The 22,521-nt window shown below is 40.2% G+C and overlaps 3 protein-coding genes across 4 annotated transcripts in view; all 3 read right to left on the reverse strand.

Annotated features, from left to right (window-relative positions):
• The window catches only part of LOC131689679 (protein RER1), a 291,551-nt gene that overhangs the window by 4,497 nt on the left and 264,533 nt on the right, over positions 1 to 22,521 (reverse strand). The window lies entirely within an intron of this gene.
• Positions 4,385 to 5,002, reverse strand: LOC131689678 (phosphopantothenoylcysteine decarboxylase). The gene has a single exon (XM_058974929.1). It carries the CDS (start codon positions 5,000 to 5,002, stop codon positions 4,424 to 4,426), a length of 579 nt encoding a protein of 192 aa, XP_058830912.1. The 3' UTR covers positions 4,385 to 4,423.
• Positions 5,019 to 5,632, reverse strand: LOC131689680 (cytochrome c oxidase assembly protein COX19). Of its 2 annotated transcripts, XM_058974933.1 has the most exons (3): positions 5,614 to 5,632; positions 5,479 to 5,518; positions 5,019 to 5,325 (listed from the first exon to the last, which is right to left on the reverse strand). In XM_058974933.1, the coding sequence occupies exon 3, from the start codon at positions 5,289 to 5,291 to the stop codon at positions 5,019 to 5,021; it is 273 nt and encodes a 90-aa protein (XP_058830916.1). In that variant the 5' UTR covers positions 5,292 to 5,325; positions 5,479 to 5,518; positions 5,614 to 5,632. The 2 variants fall into 2 exon arrangements, with proteins under 2 accessions (XP_058830916.1, XP_058830915.1); XM_058974932.1 differs by having other exon boundaries at positions 5,479 to 5,618.

Raw genomic sequence — 22,521 nt, forward strand, 5'->3', positions numbered from 1 at the left:
TCGTTGAAAAATAGTGGCAACCCTGGCTAAAAGCGCGCAGCATCGGTTAGTTTAATCGCTTCCCTCTAAGAACGGTTGGTTTCAAAATCGTCCAATGAAGGACGTTCGTTGGACCAATTTGGACAACGTCCAAATAACTGTTCAACGAACGTCCATCGTTGGACCCGTGTTGAACGATTTTGAAACAATTTTTTGGACGTCTCAGTGGGTTCTGTCAGAAACGGTTGTTGCATTTGAGCTAATTCTTTGCCAGAATTCTCGCACAAATCGCGCAAAATGCTCGCAGATACTCTGCCAGCATCAATTTCGTTTTGCTCAACTTTTGCTAACTTTCTGCTTGTCACGGTGACTGGGTGTGTGTGAACTTTGAAGTTACAATCGGTGAAAATATAATTATGGAATGTGTTTGTGACAACGCCTCACTACCCTCTTAAGAGTTCATGCGAGCAAGTTTCTAATTTGGAAAAAAAATAATAACTCTGCAATTTTTCAATCGATTTTGATGATGCGAAATTTAATATTCTCTCTTAATTTTTATTAAAACAAAGACCTTTTATGGAAGAAGGTTGAGTAGGGTAAAAGAGGTATTTTGGCCCACTTTAGGATATAGTTTAAAAATTTGCGATTAAGACATATAACGACTGCAAAGGTTGGTAAATATACTCGTGTACAACATCGAATTACATCTGACTATCCATACAGATCTCTTAAAGACGTATCATTTACTATAAAATCAGCAAAAACGGTATTTTTTATGAAAAACTTTTTTTCCTATTTCCGCCACCCAAATTTTACTTTGGCCAGTGGCCGAAATATATTTTGGCCATGGTAACAATTTGGAAAACATATTATCGCCCACTTCATGTATACTCGCAGTAATTTGATATTGTTGGAATAAACTACCCTCATAAGAATAGAGAATTGTCAAATTCTATTTTACTTTTAGCTTTCTCTTTTGATTCATCCATGTTATTCCTATTAATAAGACTGAATATCTAAATAAAGACTTTACCATGTATCTGTCAAGTCATTCCAATCGAGTAATATACCATTGGGCCATTGGCGTGTCTCGTTGTCGATGTCGAATGACACTGACATGTAAATGGTAAACAAACAATTGAAATGACGAGTCATTATACTAGCGATTCAGTATCTTTAGTTCCTATGGACCATTGCAAGATGACGTGATCTGAATAGAAATGCTTGTGTCTAATATGAATGCTTATTTTTCTCGTAAGAGGCTACCCGGATAGAATTTTACAATAGCATTTACCCTACAAACAATCATAAAACAATAAATATTATAGTTATTACTGTTTCAACATTGTTCGATGTCAAGTTTTCACAGTAGATTTACAATAAAATTTCATGTAACAATAAATGTCACTGTTCAGCAAAAAACTGATACAGTGCATTCACATTAAATTTTACTGTTTTCGAGAAAAAAATGTATGGAGAAAAATTGATTTTTTTAATGTTAAGATACATAACCACCCCCCTTTTTCACTGTAAAAGTCTATTTTACATTGAAATTTACTGTAAAAACGTTAAAGTTTATTGTTTTTGTATTGTAGCATAACACTAAAACTTACTGTAAATTATTGTAAAATTACTGTACTGTCACAGTGAAAATCATGGTTTTGTTACTGTACATTTCTATTCGGGTAACCGATTTGCACAAATTTAGTCGATTTCTAAATCTTACGTCATTTTCATCCATAAATATCCACCTCGAGCTATTGAATTGTGTAAAATCAAATGGATTATTCAATGGTACTGCCGTTTGACTGAATTGACAGCTTATACTGCTAGTTTGGAATAAACTGGTATGGCAGCGAAAGTGTTCATTTTATTCAATTATTTACACAAGTTTTTATACATAGTTTTTCGAATAACAACAACAACAGTATTTATTCAAAGGGAAATCTGAGCTAAATAATGCCGCAGGCAGTAACAAACAGCAGATCAACAACAATCAGACCCAGTACCACTAAACCAACCGTCGTTACCAACAGCTAAGTAACAACGATTACACCAACGACGTTGATTACACCAAATGCCTCCAAACCAACAATCAACATCATCAATAAAGAATCAAATGCCGATGGAAATGGATTTACAACAGCGACTCGTATAAGAAACAAACATCCAACCGTGAGCAAAAACGCGAGACAAGACGGCCCGAATGACCCCCAAGGTCACAGCCTGGGACGGGACATGCGAAGATGGTCTTCTTTTTTACTCCCGATATTGATGTTATTTTGCAGGGAAAAATCCGTTTGCAAAATAATTTCAAGCAAATGCCGCTGATAGTGTTGTACCGATGCGGTATAGATTTCTGCCGATGAGGTATTGATTTGTGCCGAAAATAAAAGAGCTCGAACATGACATGAATTATGTTATCATTTGTCTGTACTGTGTAAAACAACATTAACCAAAATTGTTGAGTAGAATTACATTGCACGTGCCTTCGGTGCATTTTGTATACTTGTTTGTGTGCATCTACATGCATCTAAGCAACATGTAAAATATGTTTTTTAAATACACCTTGTATACAGCCAGGATATTACGATACTACCCAGGCATTGTCCATTCCAAGAAAATGAAAATCGTCAAGAAAGGTCCGGTTCGCAATGACAGGCCATTGCCGGTTCGCGGTGACAGTTACTTTTTTCACTTTGCACGTCCCGTCCCAGGTCACAGCTAATGTTTCACCGCCAAGGAAGAGTATCTCAACACGAAGCAGCAAGCTGCTATAAGAGACCCGATAAGCAGGCATTTTAAAAGTTAATTTTAATTTTTACATTGTGTAAAAATCATGAAAGTCCCACGGCTCAGTTAGTCAGCCAACACATTGGCTGTGTCAAATAAACAAGAAGGAACAAAATATAGGATGCGTCAAGCTTTGCCGCCTACACTCTTCATTGAATAGCAATTACGCCAAGAAACGGATGAGAGGGTTAATTATAGAAGCTATGGCAGAAATATGATTTTTCTCTTCATCGTACCTTATATTGTGGTCATAGCTTATTGTATGATCTGCGATGTAATTGTTCGTCTAATTTACGCTATTTTACTTTCGTCAATTAGTTATGATTACAGTAACATAATTTGTTCAACAAAAGATGACGTATGTTTTGAAAGTAGTTCGCAATATTGCTACTTCTTTCAGTTTTTTTTTTTCTTAATTTCTGTATACCACAATTTTGTGATTTATAATGATTATATGTATCTGCAACAATAATCTTGATATACAATAACTGCAATAAGAGTTTTTCAATAAAACTACTTCTAGATTTTCAAAATTTTATGTAAATTCGTTTAATAAACATAAAAAAGAGGTTGGGTGGCCCAAAATATGTGAGGTGGCCAAAATACCTCTGTTACCCTAATATATTATTTGTTGTTTCAAAAACAGTATATTGTTGAACTAATCGTACTCACGTTATTCGATCAATAAGATAGTGTCGAGTGTTTCAATAATCATATTGTTGATTCACCTGATAATGTTATTCAAATCTAGAAACGTCAAAAACAGAATTTATTGCATAAATAACAATATTATGGATTGAATCAATTCTTGAATATTATTAGTTCTGAGATAATAATAATTATTATGTCTTATATTTGAGCCAGTATATTGTTATATCTACAATACATTTTTCTGCGACAGCATAAAATGAAATTTGGTTGAAGTAAATATAATATTGTTACTTCAATAATTAAACAGTGTATACTCAACAGACAATGAGTTTTGAATGAATGAAATAGTGGGGATTTAAATCAAAAATAAATTTGTTGGCTTAAGCGTTTGAAATTTCGCTGCGTATAATAGATTCAACACTTTGAGGGAATCGAGGGAATTCCCTTTAAAAATATCGATCCGGCAATTTTCCCAGAACACTAGCTCTATCTTTTATTCACGGTACTAAACACCTTTTGCTGGCAGGTTACCCCTCAGGCTTGGGAACAATTTTTCACTAGTGGCCCATCCCCCATATGCTTGTTCATATATCAGCGGCGCCATAATTTCAAAAGCGGCCACAGTCCCAACTACAAATATATTCAAAATGACCGTTAAAGTGGGCGAATCATTATTTTCGAGTGCTATGTCTGTTCGTCTGCTGTGGTTCGACTTACCTTAAAAATGAACTTGTCTTGAGGGACATCACGCTTGATTAGGGGTTTGCTCAGGAACACAAATAGTGTCTCTTTTGGAGCTAGCGTCTATCTGGTGCTGGCTTAATCGTTGTACTAAGTTAGTGTCGGCTACTGATGAGACGAAGTCGAAACGCAAATACTATATTTCTCGCAAATTGATTGCAGGTACATATCAGCAAAGAGGGCAAATATATGAAAACGATGTAATATATTAAATAGAACATTCAAGCTGTACGAAACATTTTATTGCAAAAAAATCCACTCAATTTCTCAACTCCATCTCCCTTAAACACCCCGCCAACCGTTCCACAATTGTGTCCACCTCAGCCATCGCTCCCAGTCCCGTATCGCCGCACATGAGCGTCTTTGCCACGCAGGGAATCTCTCGCATCCCCCACGATTTCAACGTTTCAATTTGACTGCCCGTAATCGGATGATCCCACATGCGTGTGTTCATGGCAGGACAGAAGAACAACGGCTTGCTAAAGTCCCAGGCCCTCGCCGTGCACAGCAGTAGATTATCGCACAAACCTTGCGCAATCTTCGCCAGACTGTTAGCATCCATTGGGGCAATTATCATCACATCGGCCCATTTCCCCAGGTCGATGTGCAGAACGGGATCACCTCGTACCCGCCAGCTGGCCCATTCGTCTTCGTCTCGGTGGATTTCGACCTGGGTGGGGATGTCCTCGGGGGAGAAAAAATGCTCAGCGTGTTTCGTAACAATAATTTTGATTTCAGTTTCGCAATCGAGATCGCGAATTTTCTGAACCAGAATCGGTAACTTAATGGTAGCCACGCTACCGGTGCAGCCGATAAGAATGTTTTTTCTGCTGCTCATTGTTCGTTCGAATGCACTATTTCTGCCGTTCCTTTTCACTTGCACTGTCACTATCACTGAAACCTAGCTTTGAAAAATCTTCCTTGGCCATCAGATTGTTATCCATGCGGCACTGTAAATAAGCTCGCGATTCCTGGCGGCAGGCGGAGTTATCGTCGTTGTTGACACGCAGACAGCGCATGTAGTAGAGCATCAACTTTTTGCACTGCCCCTCGTGATCCAGCGGAAAGCTTCCCTTTTCCGGTGCGGTTGGAATGAATTTCTTCTGGCCAAAGGTCATAGACGTCATTGCAGGACCGGTTTAGGATTGTCTTGCGTCTGGTCTGGAAATATTGAGAACGATGTATACATAATCTTTTGAACAGTAGTGTGACATATTTGTTTTGGGAAATTTCTAGTTATGTAAACATTTAGCCATGGTATGCGAATTATTATTAAATTTTAACAAAGTATTTAATACTTTAATTTTAACTTACCACCAATGTACACTGACTGACGAATTCATATATTCGTTTGCTAGTTGGGATAAAAAGAACAATACACAAAATTAGCAAGAATACTTGTAAAACATGCAATGAAAAGCTCTTAGCGAAAAACACGGAACGGTATACCGTTTAACTTGATGAAGGGAAAGGAAATTTTAGATGTTAGCAACAGAGCTGCCAGATGATTTTGCTGAAAATCTGTATTACCCTAATAAAAAAATTTAACTTTTCTGCTTAATATGCATGCCATATTATGGCCTGTGTTAACCCTAATGAACATCTTATGATCCAAGAGCCTAACGACCTGTTCAGGCTATCATCCAAACAATGTGAGGAATCGTTGGACTATATGGGTTAAAGTTCGCGTATAATTTTTGTTATTAGGGAAGCCAAAGAGAACCAAGCGCCATTTCGAGATGCATGCTCTAAAAACCCTAAAAACGCTATCGCATCCAACATAGTGTAAGCAGCACCCTCATCTATTTATTTTTTGGAACACAAATAGCAAACGAATGCAAATAAGTGTTGAAAATGCCAACCCTATGTGCGAGGTTAGGCTTTGAACCCAGCTGAGCCGTATACAAGGCAATCGATTAACAAACTACGCTCAGTCCGTTCCGATCAAGAAACTCTTAACTCGTTCATTTTCCCATCTTTCTATATTAACCATCTTCATTTTGTATTGTATTGTCTTCGATTAAAAAACATCGCACAGACTTAGACTAAACACCAACTTAAACCTATTTTTAATTTAAACGATTCTTTACTAATATGAAAATCAAACAAATGATAGACACTGTTGAAGCGTCGACAGCAAACATCCAAAGGATTACTCTGGCCGTACTGCGTGCGATGTGTTGAGCGTCGGAAAAAACCAATTTTCCGGAAAGATTTTCCCGGAACGTTGAGGTCAAGTTTTGCTAGAAGCGCAGGAGAGTCTACGTTGTCTGTCAGAAGATCGAAAATGAAAAGTCGTTGCCGAAAGATCCGTCTGTTTTGCAGAATAGGGAGATTGATGAGGATACAGCGATCTTCATATGGAAGAAGCAGGAAACGATTTTGCCAGGGTAACCGACGAAGTGCAAACCTGACAAAGTTCTGTATCCTTTCGATACGATTAATGTGTATGGTGTGATACGGAGCCCAAATAGTAACGCCATATTCTAGAATACTGCGTACCAGTGTAATGTATAGTGTTTTTAGACAATACACATCATTGGAATCATGAGTGTTGCGTTTGATGAGTCCAAGTCTAGGGGCAGATCACTCTAGGAATGTATAACAAATTTGCATCAAATTAGAAAAAAATGCATTTAATTTCCATTTTTCATCAACTTTGCACTCCCTCGCACAAAAGTTTGTTTAACAATCGTCCTACGCTGATCCACTTTGTTCGACGTTGTGTTGAATATAGGGCTAGTTTTTCGTTGGGTTTTGACGTCTTACATGCAACGCAAAATACATTTAGAATTTCTATTTTGATGGAAAGAAATGCATTTAATTTCGCTGATTTTTCAAAATGCATCACAAGTGATCTGCCCCTAGGTCCAAGTACAGCGTAGGCTTTAGCTATAACGGAAGAGTAATGTGCGGTAAAGCGTAGCTTACAGTCGAGAATGACATCAAGGTTCTTGATGGATACGACTCGTTCTACAGGATCAGAACACAACTTAATTGGAGTATGTACTCGTGTAAAAGTGATTGTGCTGCATTTTTGAATATTCACACTCATTCCGTTTCTGTCGCTCCAGTCAATGATCCTATCGACGTCCATTTGCAATGCACAACAGTCTACCATAGTTGTTATCACACGGTAAATTTTCAGATCGTCAGCATACATTACTTTGGAAGACGATAATTCACTGCAGAGATCGTTCACGAAGAGCACAAATAAAAGAGGTCCGAGATGACTCCCTTGAGGAACGCCCGATGAAATGTGGAAAGGATCCGAGAGTGTAGTTCCAAGTCGCACCGAGGCGCTACGGTTCGCAAGGTACGAGGAGATCCAATTAGTCAGCCAGTCCAGCAGTAAAGTCTGCCTTTGCTTTTCCACAGCAAGCTGATGAGGAACACGGTCGAAAGCTTTCGAGAAGTAGATGTACACCGCATCGATCTGTTGTCGTTTTTTCAATTTATCAATCAGCGACGACACGTAGCTCATCAGATTTGTAGTTGTCGAGCGCTTTTTTACAAAACCATGCTGGTCCTAATTTTGACAACATAACGGCTTTATGTTTGTGAAACATGCATCATTGTAGCCACTAGTAATTGTTTTACTAGACAAAATTTTTGTAAGTGCGTTACTAATGTAAAATCAATGCTTTCTTCGGCATCTCTTACATCAGTCGCTTGGTCGCCGTCGGAATTATTTGGGAAATGCTTTCCAATTTTCGCCCAGCAGGTAGTAAAGGAAAAGACAGAGTCAATATTACTTGGTTCCATTCGAAATATTGAAAAGTAGTGGTTCAGTATCCGTGAGCCGGTGAGCTCAGTATAATAAGCTTTTGCTGTGCTACCCAGGTAACCAACAAGCATTAGTGTATGCAGTAAAGTAGCGTAAAATTTGCATTCCGGATGCTTCTTGCAGTATGCTGGCATTCGTTATGCATAACTGTTGTTAATCAGCATTTGAAAAACTGTTTAAAAACTTATTGCCAGTAAGCAGCATTCTGAATGCACAACAGTAGTAAAAAAGCATTTTCATAGCACAGCAGTAATGTAGCCGTATATTTTGCCAAAAGCGACTTTTAAATAGCATTTAAAACGACTTAAGTGCTTATCAAGTAGCCGTTAAGACGCATTCAGCATGCTTATTGGTTACCTGGGTAATAAACACTTGAATTTGTCGGCAAAATGTTATAGATACCAAAGTGTTTGTGACGAATGTTCGCATTGTATAAACGTGTGCACATTTTTTCAGCGCCTTATTGACTGAATTGCAGGTTTCTTTGGGTTTGTTCCAGTACACGGAAGTCACTCCGGAGTTAACAGGAGCAAAAAATACTTGCTCATTTTTACTCCGGTTTGCTACCAGAAGAAGAAAAAAGAGAACGAGAGAGTATAGGAACAGTACAGGAAGTTGGTTCATTATACCTATGATTATTTCGAAAAAGCTGTACGAAAACAATCTTAATTCGTATATAAATTATATTTATTTCACCAGTCGTTGAACTTGAATGGTACATGAAAAATCCCTGACTATTCTATCTTGAGTTTATCTTTGGTGAAGGGGTGAATAAATCCATGAACTGTCACTTGATAATCATCTTATTCCAAACCAACAGGGCATATATTTTACTTAATGTTTGTTTGTTAATGTTTGTGTTTCAATTCATTCGCTATTTGAATCGATTCCGTCGCATACTAATCTTCGACGAAAAACATAATACATCTGCAATCGCTCTACGTCACTTGTTGACTCGCTTTTGTTCACTCCTTTCTTGGACTAACACTGCTCCCAGGCCGGTCGGATGTGCATCGATGATCACTATGGTTTTGTAAAGAAGCGAGCAGTTTCCTAGGATTGCGTAGAACCCGAGGGCGTGACACTTCCAATAAATTATAAATTATTATGAAATTCTAGAATTTTTGTAAAATTATGGAGCAAAATGATAATTTTATTGCCATCGAATCTTGTGTCGAGAGCTTTGACCCCGAAGGTTGTGGTAGTTCGGCCGATTTAGACGTGGGCTTGTTCGGTTTTACTGTTTTTTTTTCTGCTGTGCGGACCCTTTCATCACGTTTATATACGATTCGACTGCTGAGAGTTTCTGCACAAGCAGTTTATTATTTTGCACACAGGGGATGTTCCTCTTCACCACCATGCGAGCAACACGAACACCGGTCTGCACGCCTTCGAAAGCGCTGTAACGATTATCCCGCAGGAGGTCTCTAACGTTGAGCACGTCACCCTATTTGGTGAGGAAGATATAAACTTGTTCCACAGAGAACAGACGTCCATCTTCAACATTCAATTTGTGTAAAAATCTCTAACGGTTTCGGAGGTAGTTGGGATATCCAATCCAGGAGCGCTACTGTCGTCATGTTTTTTTGTGGCTGAGTTCGACTGAATTGACAGTGATTATTCCTCTACCCGGTCAAACTAGTCCGGAACCGGTTCGGACTTCCAGTATGAATTCCAGCTCAAATCGGTCGTTTTCTTTGAGCAAGATTCCAAACAAGATTTCGAAGCGGTTCCGGAATGGATTTGACGGATAGTTGGGATAAGTTGGTTTGGCGGCGCTAGTGTTCATCGTATATTAATTCAAATGTTTACACACGTTTTTTAAATATTTTTGTTCGATCGTGGATATCTCTTCTCTGTGCTTGTTCGTTAGTGATGTCTTCGGGAAGGTTTAAAATTTGCACCTCATTCATCGTTATCCGTAACTTATATACTTTCCCTCCGAGGACCAACTCGTGTCGTATTCTTCTACGATCTTCTCTGCTAGGAAGAGGTTGTTGACCTTCACAAAGGTACATCCCAGCCTCCTGCTTGGTTGGATCTCGAGTGAAACCGAGTTCCTTCCTGACGAGTTTCAGAATCATATCGTGGAAGGGATGCATCTGAAATTGCGAGTAATCTACGCGAAATGTATTTTCTCGAATCGTGGAATAGCACTGTCGCGACAATCGGACAGTGCTTCGGGGCACCGATGATAAAAACCAAAATATGACGAAAATTGTGAACCGTTGGGTTTCAATTAATGTTCAGTTGGGTTTCAATTAATTTTCAGATATAATCTGTGTAAATCTGGTTCCAGTTTTAAATACCAATTGATCGATCGATATAATTAGTTGAAATAGATCGATTTCAATAGATTTCGTCGGACATATTTAATCAGTTGTCCGACCGACGAAACCCATTTAAATTCTTACAAAAGTCGGGGCAACGATCGCCCGATTAATCGATTGCCCAAGTAACCAGAAGTGCGGGGGGGTTGTTCTAATCCGACAATCTCGAGCCTCAGCAAGGCTCAGAAAAACATTGACACGTACCTCGAGAGATATGAGCCCGGACTACATTGTTCGAACCTGTCGTGTGTTTTGGAAACGATCGATGGTTAACAACCCAGAATGAAATTTACAATAGCATTTACCTTATAAACACTCATAAAGCAATATTATGGATATTTCTGGTTTCAACATTATTCGACGTAGAATTCTCGCAGCAAATCAATTGTCTATCGCGAGATAACATAGCATTTCGTCGAGTTGTTGCTATATGGAATACATACGAGTGCGATTGAAACAAAAACAAACGTCAAAATGTTTTCTCACTCGCACTGATGGAAACTAGATGGGCGCGTAATTCAACGCACGGCCCGGTGGCGCATGGCTGAAAAGTCGCAATGTGGATTAAAGAAAAGATTCGCAATACAATAAAACTTCACGTTACAATTAATTTTACTGTCTAGCGAAAAAATTACAATTTCACATTAAATTTTTTTTTACAAGAAAAATGTGTGGAAAAAATCGATTTTTTACATTGTTAAGGTACATAATCATTCGTATTTTATACTGTAAAAGTCAATTTTATATTGGAGTTTAGTGTAAAAATATTAAAGATACTCTACGGTCACAGTGAAAATGATGGTTTGGTCAATGTACATTTCTATTTTGGATAGCTTTAGAAATTTGAGAATCATATCCCTTTTGAAAAAACAGAGAATTTTTTAAAAATTTCTTTCAATTTGAAAAATGGTGCAAGCATTATCACACATACATACACCAAGACGAATTCACACAAAAGCGCATTTTTTAAATATATTGCATATATTTTTAATATACCGTGCAGAGCCCATCCACCGATAGGCCTCCATTTACCGATCAATTTGACGGCGAAATTGTTTTGACTCGAATATTGCACGGAATTTAGTAATTATAAATAAAGTGAAATATGGAAATAATACGTAGAACATCAATATAATATACACCTTCATTATTCATCTTTTCGTATTATTCCAAATAATTATATTTGAATGCTGTATTAAATCCCTTTGCCATTTTACCGCCATTTTCTCTTAACTCAAAGTCAACTGTTAATAAAACTGTGTAAGGACAATATTTCTAAGTGAATTCTACCGAAATCGAATGAACAAAGTCTGCAACACATGTTTGGACCTAATTTGTTGGCAATAAAAAATTATAAACCTAGAATTTTCGGCAAATGGATGTCTATTACTTGTAGTGATCGGTGAATGGCACTCTAGAATTGTTGGGCTTTTCAGCTATTTTGCACTGTCTGCCAATTCATTTACAAATTTGCGTATTTTTTCTTGATAGTTGATTAAATATTCTAGTTGAAAACAAAGATCGAATTGAAATGCCTTTCAACATTGTTTTTTAAAGAGCGTTGGGAGTAGAAATCGCTGTTAATTGATCGGTAGATGGGTCTTGTACGGTAATTGCAACACGCAAAATAATTGTCAATGTTTGATTCTAAAATTAGTTTATTTATTTTTAGTCGAGAAATTTCTTTATTTTGAACTAAGGAATTTATTGAACTAAACTGATTTTTTAGGTTGGATCAACTAAAATATCATTTGAAACAACTTTACAAGTTTTGTTATTTGTAATTTTCTAAACTCGACAAAATTATTGTTTGGATCAAACAAATCAGTAATTTAAATTAAAGCATGCTGTTTATTGAATCAAACTTCGACGACGTCAAGATCGTCCATCAGGATATTAAAGCGTATTCGTGCATCTACTGCGATCTTTCGTCTGGAAAAGCTGAGACTCTGAAACACCACGTTATGGCACATATCTACTGGAAAAGAAAACCAAACTACTGGAACCTGTACCGGGCAAATCATCCGTTCAATCAACGGTACTATTCGGCTGGATAAGTTATTTTTTTTATTTATTTATTTCTTCGTCTTTGACTGTTTGTGCCATACAGACTGTTTCTTAAACTAGTCTAACTCTACTTGATTACAAATAATAATAAAACAAATAAAGAAACAACACTACACAACATTAAGCAATATTTCATAATAAAATTTATAACAAAATTCAGCGTTGCGGCGGCTCCCATATTTCGAATTTCTCGTAAAATTCTCGGAAACAGATTCCTTTTGGTCACGTCGATGGAGATAAATGCAGCGTTTTTCAATCTCGCGTCGATTCCTATCTTGAATGAAATGTATGGCATCGATGACTGATCCTTCCATTCAGGTACTAGCTTTTTCACGATTGCATTATTTGTCCCAAGCGATTCGGCAACCAAGATTGAAATATCTCTTTCATTTGCTGTATTTTTTACGCGAGTGAAGAATAACCAGCAAAGATTGCTCGATTCCGAAGCATTAGTCGAGTAGACGACATCTGCGGTATTGATTGGGCCAGTGGTGAAATTTCTTCAGCGAATAAAAATCTATCATCGCGCGAACGGGTAATTTCGGCAATCGATTCTTGAATAGCAGTTATTGCATATTTCATATTTGACACTTCTTCGATAAAATCAGCACTGGGTTTTTCTGTTTGAGTGTCTACATTAACAGACACAGTAGCAGCACTAGCAGGGGTAAGCGAAGCGCCATCGGCGATCGTTTCACGTTTATCTCGAAAAGTTTGAATCTTGCGAACATCGACCAGGATCGTTAGACAGGGGCTACACATCCACCAGATATTTTTGTGCTTATTGCAGCTTCTTACCTCTGCTATTGTTAGTGTAGCACATTTGGTATGATATTGATCCGAGCAGAATCCATCGCAGGCAATCATCTCGTCACCGGCCGCAATAGGCAGAGCACATTTACAACAAAACATCTTCAGCTAGCACAACTTGTCCAATACTAGGCGGGTGGCGACTTACGTTCTGTAGCGTCTAATTGTATCACCGTATAGATGTAGTAGTGTCAAATGGCAGCAAATATCGATCGTTCGTTTTACAACGCAGAAAATCGACTTTTTATCATCAAATACTACCGATGGTGCAAATATTTGATCCGGAAAGAGTGCACTTCAACTGGAGTCAAGAAAAGATAACACTAAGTACAATGTAGAGAGCGATCACGCAATGATTTTAAACGATAATCGACAGCAGCTCAGATCACAAACAAGCAGGTCAGAGACACAACGCAAAAATTATAATTCATTGTCTTTATTGTTACATAATGTGTGCCAAGTAAGTGTAAGTAAGTTATTCGTATGCCCAGCAATAAATCAAATTTCATTCTCGCTAAAATAATACATTTTATGCGTTTTTTTTTTGAATTGGGCCAACATTTACTTTCAACGGAAGTTCCGGACAATCTGTTAATCGCTAAGTATGGATGTTACTAATTGAAAGACAAAAATCTTCTCTTCTACTGATGCGATCTATTATCGCTGAGTATAGGTTTGTCCGATTTTTTTTCCTCATAGTAGCTAACTTTTGAGCTCTATTTAAAAACACACGAGATTAATATAAACAATGCTCCAATATTCACAACGCATCCCAACAAACAATTTAGCTGGATAATTGCTTAAACAGCTCTTGTTCAGCTTATTCTCTCGGATGAAAGGCTTGTTCAGCTTTTGTTGTTTGTTGGGATTGTTTCAAATATTTATTACACTTAAAACAATAAAAAATACGATTTCAACTAACATAATTGTTTTTTGATTCAACATCCGGCGTCCATTCATTTAAATCTTATATGCGTTTAATACAACAAAAGAAATCAATGTTGTTATGATAAAATTAACAAAATATTTTTTGATTCAACTGTTTTCCACGTTTGATCCAATAAATGCTTTAGAGCTATTTCAACACTTTTTTAATTTATATCAACAAGTCAAAACAAATAATTTTGCTTTGATTTCAACACGAAAAATGTGTTGAATCAACTTTTCTTAGTTATAGACGTCTCGTCCTGTCAAAAATGCTAACAACATTAATTTGTTTTCTAACTAATGAAAATAATTGTTGTTTCAACAAGAAATCTGCATAAGCCCTAGAAAAAAATAATAAATTGTTGTTAATAATACACATTTTCTTTAAATTCACAGTAGTTTTTTCTGCGTGAATCTCACTTTTATGGAATGCAAATTCTAAATTTCATCATTGTGTGGAGAAAGAAAATTACGGCATTACTGGCACTACTGGCCATCGAACACGCATGAGTAAAATTTCCCTTTTTCTCTCATGCAAACTGTCAAAACACCATCAAATTCCAACACACTCGCACTTCTGTACGCCGCAGACATCAATCGCTGTTCGGTTTTCGCGTTTGTTCCGTCGCGGTGGTGTACTTATTTTTCAGTTCTCGAAATTTTGTGTCGCCTTTTTTTAATACCGTTCGCGAGTTTCGAAAATCCGTGACAAAGTGCTAAAATAGTTGCCCGGGAAGTGCATAATTTTTGCTTCGATACGGTACGGAATTTGCGCAAAGCTAGAGCTCCGCCGGCGGTTCCATTTGTTTTTGCTTCGAACGTGGCTTCGTGGATCGAGATTTTGAGAGTCGCGAAATTCCGAAAGTGTGTTCTTGTATTCGCTAGCATCTGCATTGTTTACCTTTTTTGTGAGGGGAGTGATAATTTAAAAGTGCCGCAAAAGTTGTGCTATCAATAGAAGCGATTGTGGTGATAACGGGGAAGAGTTTCTTTTTATTGTGGGCTTGCAGAAATCATAAAAGTGTGATTGTTTGGAAATGTAATTGTGTGCACTGGTAAGGAACGGAAGAAATAATAGAAAGAAGAATAGTGGAGCGGATGACGTTTACCACCACCTGTTAGTAGAAGTGAGTGAGAAGGAGAGAGAGCGAACGTATACGAGCGGCGGCAGTAAGTAATCAAAATATGTTTTGTTATGTTTTTGCCGTACATCCCGTTCTTTCGGCAAACGTCGATGTTTGGTTGGTTGCTCGGAAGCAGCCAGGGAACAGTTAGAATGTTTGCCGTGGTTGCGGCGGACAGCGCCGGATTCAATAGTCCGCCTTCTTCTGCTGTCTGTTTGTACCTACTTAATTCTAAATCAGTGATTCTCAACCCGGAGTCCGCGAACCCCTAGGGGGCCGTGAAGTGGCTGCTGGTGGTTCGCGAAGAAAAATATGTTTTCCGAGTGCATATTGAAATTTCAAGTCGCTTTTTTCCTAGCACACTGAAAATAACATATTGATAGCATACAGAATCGATGTTTATCCGTGGGGTTCGCAGCAGGTGATTTCTAAGGGGTCCGTAGTACGAAAAAGGTTGAGAACCGCTGTTATCAATCATTGCTGAATCACATGCCATGTTGGGTGGTGGTTCTTCATTGATCGTAGTTCGTGTAATTGCATTAGTCGGTATGCAGCAATGAGTCATTGCTGAGGAATGGCTGCTAGTTAGTATACGTAGTAGTATCATGATGGGAACATCACCATCTTATAGAATATCGCTTGTTAGAGTAGTACCGAAAGCGAAGTTTACTTGCAGTTGGCTTACATAGGGTAAATAGTTTTTCCCACGAGCTGAAATTGGTATTTAATAAATCTAGAACCTAAAGAAGAATATTTGACCAACCATTAAGACACTAAAGACTTGCTCGAAGAACTGAACAAACCGAGAATCTCCAAAGTAACTCCCCACTTTAACAAAATACGTGTGGGACGAACAAAAAGGAACTTAGAAATCATTAAAAGAACATCTTGCACAAACTAGGATGACCGGCGAAGCTTGTTAAAATAACACCAAGCCAAGTCAAAAATAGCGGTACAACATGGAGGAATTAAAAGAATGCTTTCTCTTTTTATATTCTATTTTATTTTTCAGAATTCCATCAAAACGCTCATGTGGCAGCATGTCCTAAAAACGCGCTAAAGTTCCTTTGTTTAATTGAATAATCTGCTCCACGGATATCACCAAACAATATGCTATAATGTATACACATAAGATTAATGATAGAGCAGTGGGTATAAGGCCAAGTTCTTCCTGGCTGATGAAAAACGGAGGACATCCTCTCAGGTCTCTATCGACAGAAATTTATCCAGGGACAACGGAAGTAAAGATATAGGCATCGTCATAGTTTAGAGAGCAACTGAGTGAAGGTCTAATTAACTAGTGATAACGGAAACCGCAAAAATAACACTAGACACAAACAGATCTGCACCCACCCGCTGGTTCAAACGATGTAGATCTTTTTTATTAATCAGCATTAGAAGAAAAGGGGAAGTGTCCGCAACGCCCAAGTACAACCGACTTGTGATGACAAAGTACAACACATCAAGTAAACATCACAGCGGCTGCTGATAGTCGGCGGGACTTAAAGCTATAGGCTCTAAGGAAACGCTTGTAAATAAAAAAAAAGATAAATTGAGAGCATATCAGATTTGTACGAAAAGGAGATAGATCCTAATGTGATGAGGGAAAAGTTCGGAATGGGAAAACAAAACTATTTCGGAAGAGGAGACCGAGAGCGGCAAAGCAGAAGAGAAAATAATGCCGAGGAGGAGGAAGATAGTTCCGAAGCGGAAGGAAGTGTCGAAGACAAGGAAGAGAATTTCGACGAAGAGGCGGATGAAACGGAAAAATCATCGTCATCAACGTACTAAGACCCATTTGTCCTTGCGCCAGTTCCTTTCCTTCTCTGGCAAGCTGGAGGAATGGCCAATATTCATAAGCAGTTATGAGACGCCGACCAAAGCGGGCGGGCTTCATGAATATCTAAGAGGAGAGGCATTGGAATCGGTCAGACACAAACCTCTGCTACTTAAAGCAGTTTTGAAGATCATCGAAACTTTGCGTAAGTTGTTAGGACGCCCTGGAAAACTTATCAACTTGCTGCTAAAATGGTTTGAAATGGAGGACCCCTGAAAGCTCACCGTCTATCGAGCTTCATTAGCTTCGGGACGCTAGAACAACAGCTAGCCGATCATCTCGAAGCTACAGGTCTCATCGCTCATTTAATGAACTCGATGCTGAAATAAGACCTGACAGAGAAGCTGCTAGCAGGAGCTCAGTTAGATGTGTTGGCGTACCCGATTCATCGAGCAAGGCTTGCAAAAGAAAAAATCGAAGCGATAGCACGAAGGATTTCTATACGCTCATAGCGTAGCGCAGAATAGAAGTCAAAGTCCACCGGCGGAAGCCGTGCCGGATTTGTGACAGAATCGACCACAGAATAAGAAACTACGAAGCGTGTCGTCGATTACGTCTAGCCGACCGTTGGGATGCAGCTTTGCCAGTTGTGCCTGAACGAACATGGAAACACTCGATGCAAACTAAACTTCCGTTGTACTGTCGACTCGTGTAAAGAGCGATACCTCCCGTTCACCTGAAACCTTCCATCATCTTCCGCATGATACCTGTCACGTTGTACAATAGAAATTGCACCGTGGACACGATCGCATTCTTGGATGAACGGTCATCGCTTATGAGCATTCTGGGAGCTCAGAGTGTGACTTTAGAACTTCGCGTGACATCGCGAAAAAAGATTCTCAAAGAGTAGACCTTTGCATCTCGGCACCAAGATCGAAGCAACGTTTTCCGCAGAAAGGTGCACACATGGTGGAAACTTAAAAGCTTGCATAACGCGCTAAATGTTTCCGGAGCTGGCAAAGGAGTACTTTCATTTCCGTGGCCTAGTAATTGCCAAAAATTCAGCAGGCATCTCCCAAGATTTTGATTGGGTTCGGGGATATACAGTACTTGCTATCGATCGAATCACAAATTGGTCGACCAGAAGAAACGATAGCGGGTAGGTCGAAGCTTGACTGGACAATCTACGGGCCGATGGGCATACACATACACCACTCTCGGACGCGGGATTAGCCGGACTCCGTGAATATAACGTCGTGTCGAAACAAGAGCTTCATGACACTTTGAAGAGCCACTATACGATGGAGGAGTCAGAGATGTCCGTAGTGTTCCCTGAGTTGGAAGGAGAGAGAAACGCGAACGATATCTTAAGTAGATCAACTGTTTCGAAATGGGTCTGCTGTGGAAGGAGGATACTTCCCTGTGGCACTGAAACGATTACAGTGTGCGGAGAAGAGCCTGAGTAGGAACCACGAACGATATGACAAAGTTCGTGGGATGATTGCCGAGTGTTAGAAGAAAGAATACGCACGAATTGAACGCATTCGACAGTAGTAAGGTTTGGTACGGGCCTTTGAACATCGTGCACAATCCGAGGAAGAAGAAGCATCGTTTGGTTCCGGACCCCAGAGCAAAATTAAAACTCGAAACTGCTGAAGAATCCGAATATGCTAACTGCGCTACCGACAGTAGTGGTCTGTAGATTCCTTGAGCGAGTTATCGTATTCGATGTAGATATAAAAGAAATCATCAGCTGAGGCGAATAAGTGCGTACTAAAATTCTTGTTCTGGAATAGTTCCGAAGCAATCTCAGAGGTCTACGTGATATCGTGGAACTGGTTGTTGAATCAGATCATGGGTAAGCAGCCAACAGACCATTCAGGGAGGTCAAGGAAACGGACCTTGAACAAGTACTAGGTATGGTCTGGGGACCCACCAGCGACGAGTTCTCGTTTTCCATCGAACTAAGTGACGATCTTTCGCCGTACATGTCAGGCAAGCGGCTGGCAACGATGAGAAGCGTGATGAGTTGCGTCATGAGTTTCTTCGATCGCGCTAGGACTACTGTTCGTTTTCATTTTTTTTCAGAAAACTTTTAATCCAGGAGCTGTGACGCAGTGGATGCAATTAGGATTAAACAAAAAGTAGAGAAACAGAGTCAGTGAATTGGAAGGCGGGTTCCGGAGGTCGAAAATGTTTGCATTGCTATGTGCTACTTTCGTGGCCAGCGTAACTCAGACTTCAGTAGCGTTCAACTTCACGTCTTCGTCGATGTCAGCAAAGGCTGTTGTGTATCTTGGAATTGAGACGGTTGACGGTCGCTAGTGATGGCAAAATAGAACGTCGCACCCCTGAAGTATCTCTTAATTCTTCGTCTGGAGCATTGCAAGCAGCAGTGTTGGGAGCCAGACTTGCAAGTTCTGTCGTCGAAATTTTCTTCTTTGAGGTAAAGCAGCGGTACTTCTGGAGTAATTCGAAGAATGTATTATCGTGGATTCATACGGACCACCGACGGCACAAGCAACTCGTTGCCTTCCGGATTGGAAAAATCCTTAGTCTAACAAAGCTAAGAGAGTGGCGATTGGTTCCGACTAAACCTAACACATGCAGGCGCTATGACGAAGTGGTACAAAAAGCACTCTATGTGTTCTGATGGGCCAGGGTGTCTTGTATTTTCCGAAAGAGAAGTGAAAATAACGTCGAACGACCAAGAAGAATTGCGGGCATGCTTACTTTTTCACGACATCAGAATATCGGAGTAAATCGTGGAAGTACTGCTGAATGTACTCGTTATAAGAAGGATCTAATCAATTCACACCCGTACAGATCGCTGAAGCCACAAGCGGAAGAAGCACTGACGCAGAATCACTTCGTTCCTGGGGTTGACGCAATTTCCGTAGAACATACCGTGGTCCCGTCGCGAAGGAAGCCGCAGCTTTGCGCGGCGACCGTTACAAGCGATTCCAATTGTTAGCGGACAGACTGTGGACTCGGTGGGTTTCCGAATACTTGCCGTTGATAAATCAGCGGACAAAGTTGTACCTATACGGGAACATTTCCACCAGCGAGTGGTGATCTGGTGTACATTGCAGACGAATCCATAAGGAAGAGCTGTGTTGGTGGTGTCGTCCTCGAAGCCTACAGCAGAGCGGACGGTAGAATCAGGCAAGCCCTGGTGAAGGCGTCGAGAGGTGAATTTAGCCAGTTACGAAGCTTGCGGTGCTTGAAGTACAGGATCGTAAATCTGGTTCGGCCAAGAAGACTTCGCCAGAGTTACGGGGAGGGGCCCAAGTACAACCGACTGCACGCACATCCCCTTGTGATGACGAAGTACAAGACGACGAGTAAACATCGCACCGGTTACTGACAGTCGATGGGACTTGAGACTATAGACGCTAATGGAACGTTTGTAGACAAAAAGCATAAATTGTGATCATTGCAGATTTGAATGAAAACCAACCACCTACGCTAACCAAGTCACATCAGACCAAGTCCAAAAACAACTTGATCAAAGAACTGAGAGCAGAACTAATCAAACTCTCGAAACAAGTGGATGAGTCGAAAATGATAAGGAAAGAGATGGACGCCATGAAGAAACAGTTTGAAGAAACCAAGGCTAAAGATGATGAATTCAAGCGAATGCACAATGAACTGCAAAAATCAAAGATGGATACCAGGCTTTAGTTAAAGAGCACGCCGCAGTGAAAGTCGAACTCGAAAATCGCAAAAAAATGTCAGAAATACAGACCACATCGAACAAGATTACAACCGGAAATCAATCAAAAAAGACTAAATACAGTAGTGCTATTCAAACTAGCGAGGAAAGCATGGAGGAAGAAGACACACCATTATCTTACAACAGCTCGACAGGCACTAGAGCTGAAGCACATGCCAGCCACAATAAAGACACATTCTTGACTCCAAACTCTATCAACTTAAAAGGAAAGTTCAACCCAATAAGTGCTACCAGACAAACCCGCGGACTCGCACAACGAACCAGACCAATGAGCCAACAACCAAATAATAGTGAGGACCCCAGTCCCTGCAGAACACCGGATGATGATCATCACACTACTATCTCGAAATAATGAACCCTATACCTTCAAACATACAAAGCAAGCACATGAACACAGTCCTGAGTCAACAACTTCACACAAGAGCCACACCACTCGATGAAACCATTGCCCCTCAATCTCCGGATATACTGATCTCAGCAGATCCTGGTGCGGTTGGGGCACCTATAACAACTCACCTCACCGCAGACACTGCTTCTGCCGGGGTGAGCACCCAAACGTCTCGACCAAAAAACACAAGCCGTCTCGCTACCCCGTACCTTCTGCAACGACAGTCTTACCACATTCTCGACCAATAATCGATCAATTCAAAAACGTTGAACCGGTAAGTGTTCAGGGAGCAACAAGAATCTCTAGGAGGATACGCAGCCCCGTCAGTGCGAACGTTACACCCCAATCGGACCTGGCGGACAACCTGCGTCCCTCCTCGAGCAAGGATATCGAGACGCACAAGGGTGAAAACACCTGTCCCTCAAAAGGATTACCACCGACCGGCCTCCGGGCTATGCAACAATCAAACAGGACCAGAGACTCAGGGGGCTCTACCGACACACAGTCTCTTTGCAGAACCATTCAACATGTTGCAGACGATTTTTCAACTGCGAATAAAAACCGAGGGAACGACGCGACTATGGCAAAAGGCCACCCTCCATTAGGAATCATTAATCTCAGTTCACAAACTGTAATCAAGGCGGTTATGGCAGAGGGCCAACCGCTACATGCTCGCATGTACCCAAAATCCGATGATCACGAAACAAAGGCTTTGCCATTAGCAAAAATCTCTTGGAGGAGACGCAGCCCCGTCAGTGCGGACGGTACACCCCAACCGGAACTGGTGGACAACCTGCGTATCTCCTCGAGCAAGGATATCGAGACGCACAAGGGTGAAAACACCTGTCCCTCGAATAGAATAACACCGACCGGCCTCCGGACTATACAACAATCAAACAGGACCAGAGACTCAGGGGCTTCTACTGACATACACTTTCTTTGCGGAACCATTATTACAGACAATTATTCAACTACGAATGGGAACCGAAGAAACGAGGCGGCCACAGCAAATGGTCAATCGCCTGCTGGAATCACCCACCCCAGTTCGCATTTTCAGAACAACGCGGCTATGGCAGAAAACCAACCACTCCGGGATTCGACGTACCAGACATGCGACAACTTTTCCTCTAGATCTTCTAGTACAACGGATATCACTGATAAAATTTAAAACAGACGCAAACTAGCAATCCAATGGAACATGAACGGACTACGCGGCCAATGGAATGACCTGCAACTACTCATCACATCAAGCTCACCAGTCTGCATTGCGATACAAGAAACACATGTCAGTACTAACCAGGATATCAACCAGTGGGCCGGAACTAATTACACATGGCTCCAGAAATCAGGTGAAAACGTATATCAAACTATCGCACTAGCAATCCGGAAAGACACCCCCTTCACACCGATA

The sequence above is a fragment of the Topomyia yanbarensis genome, chromosome 3 (genome assembly GCF_030247195.1).
Source record: "Topomyia yanbarensis strain Yona2022 chromosome 3, ASM3024719v1, whole genome shotgun sequence".
Classification (NCBI taxonomy): domain Eukaryota; kingdom Metazoa; phylum Arthropoda; class Insecta; order Diptera; family Culicidae; genus Topomyia; species Topomyia yanbarensis.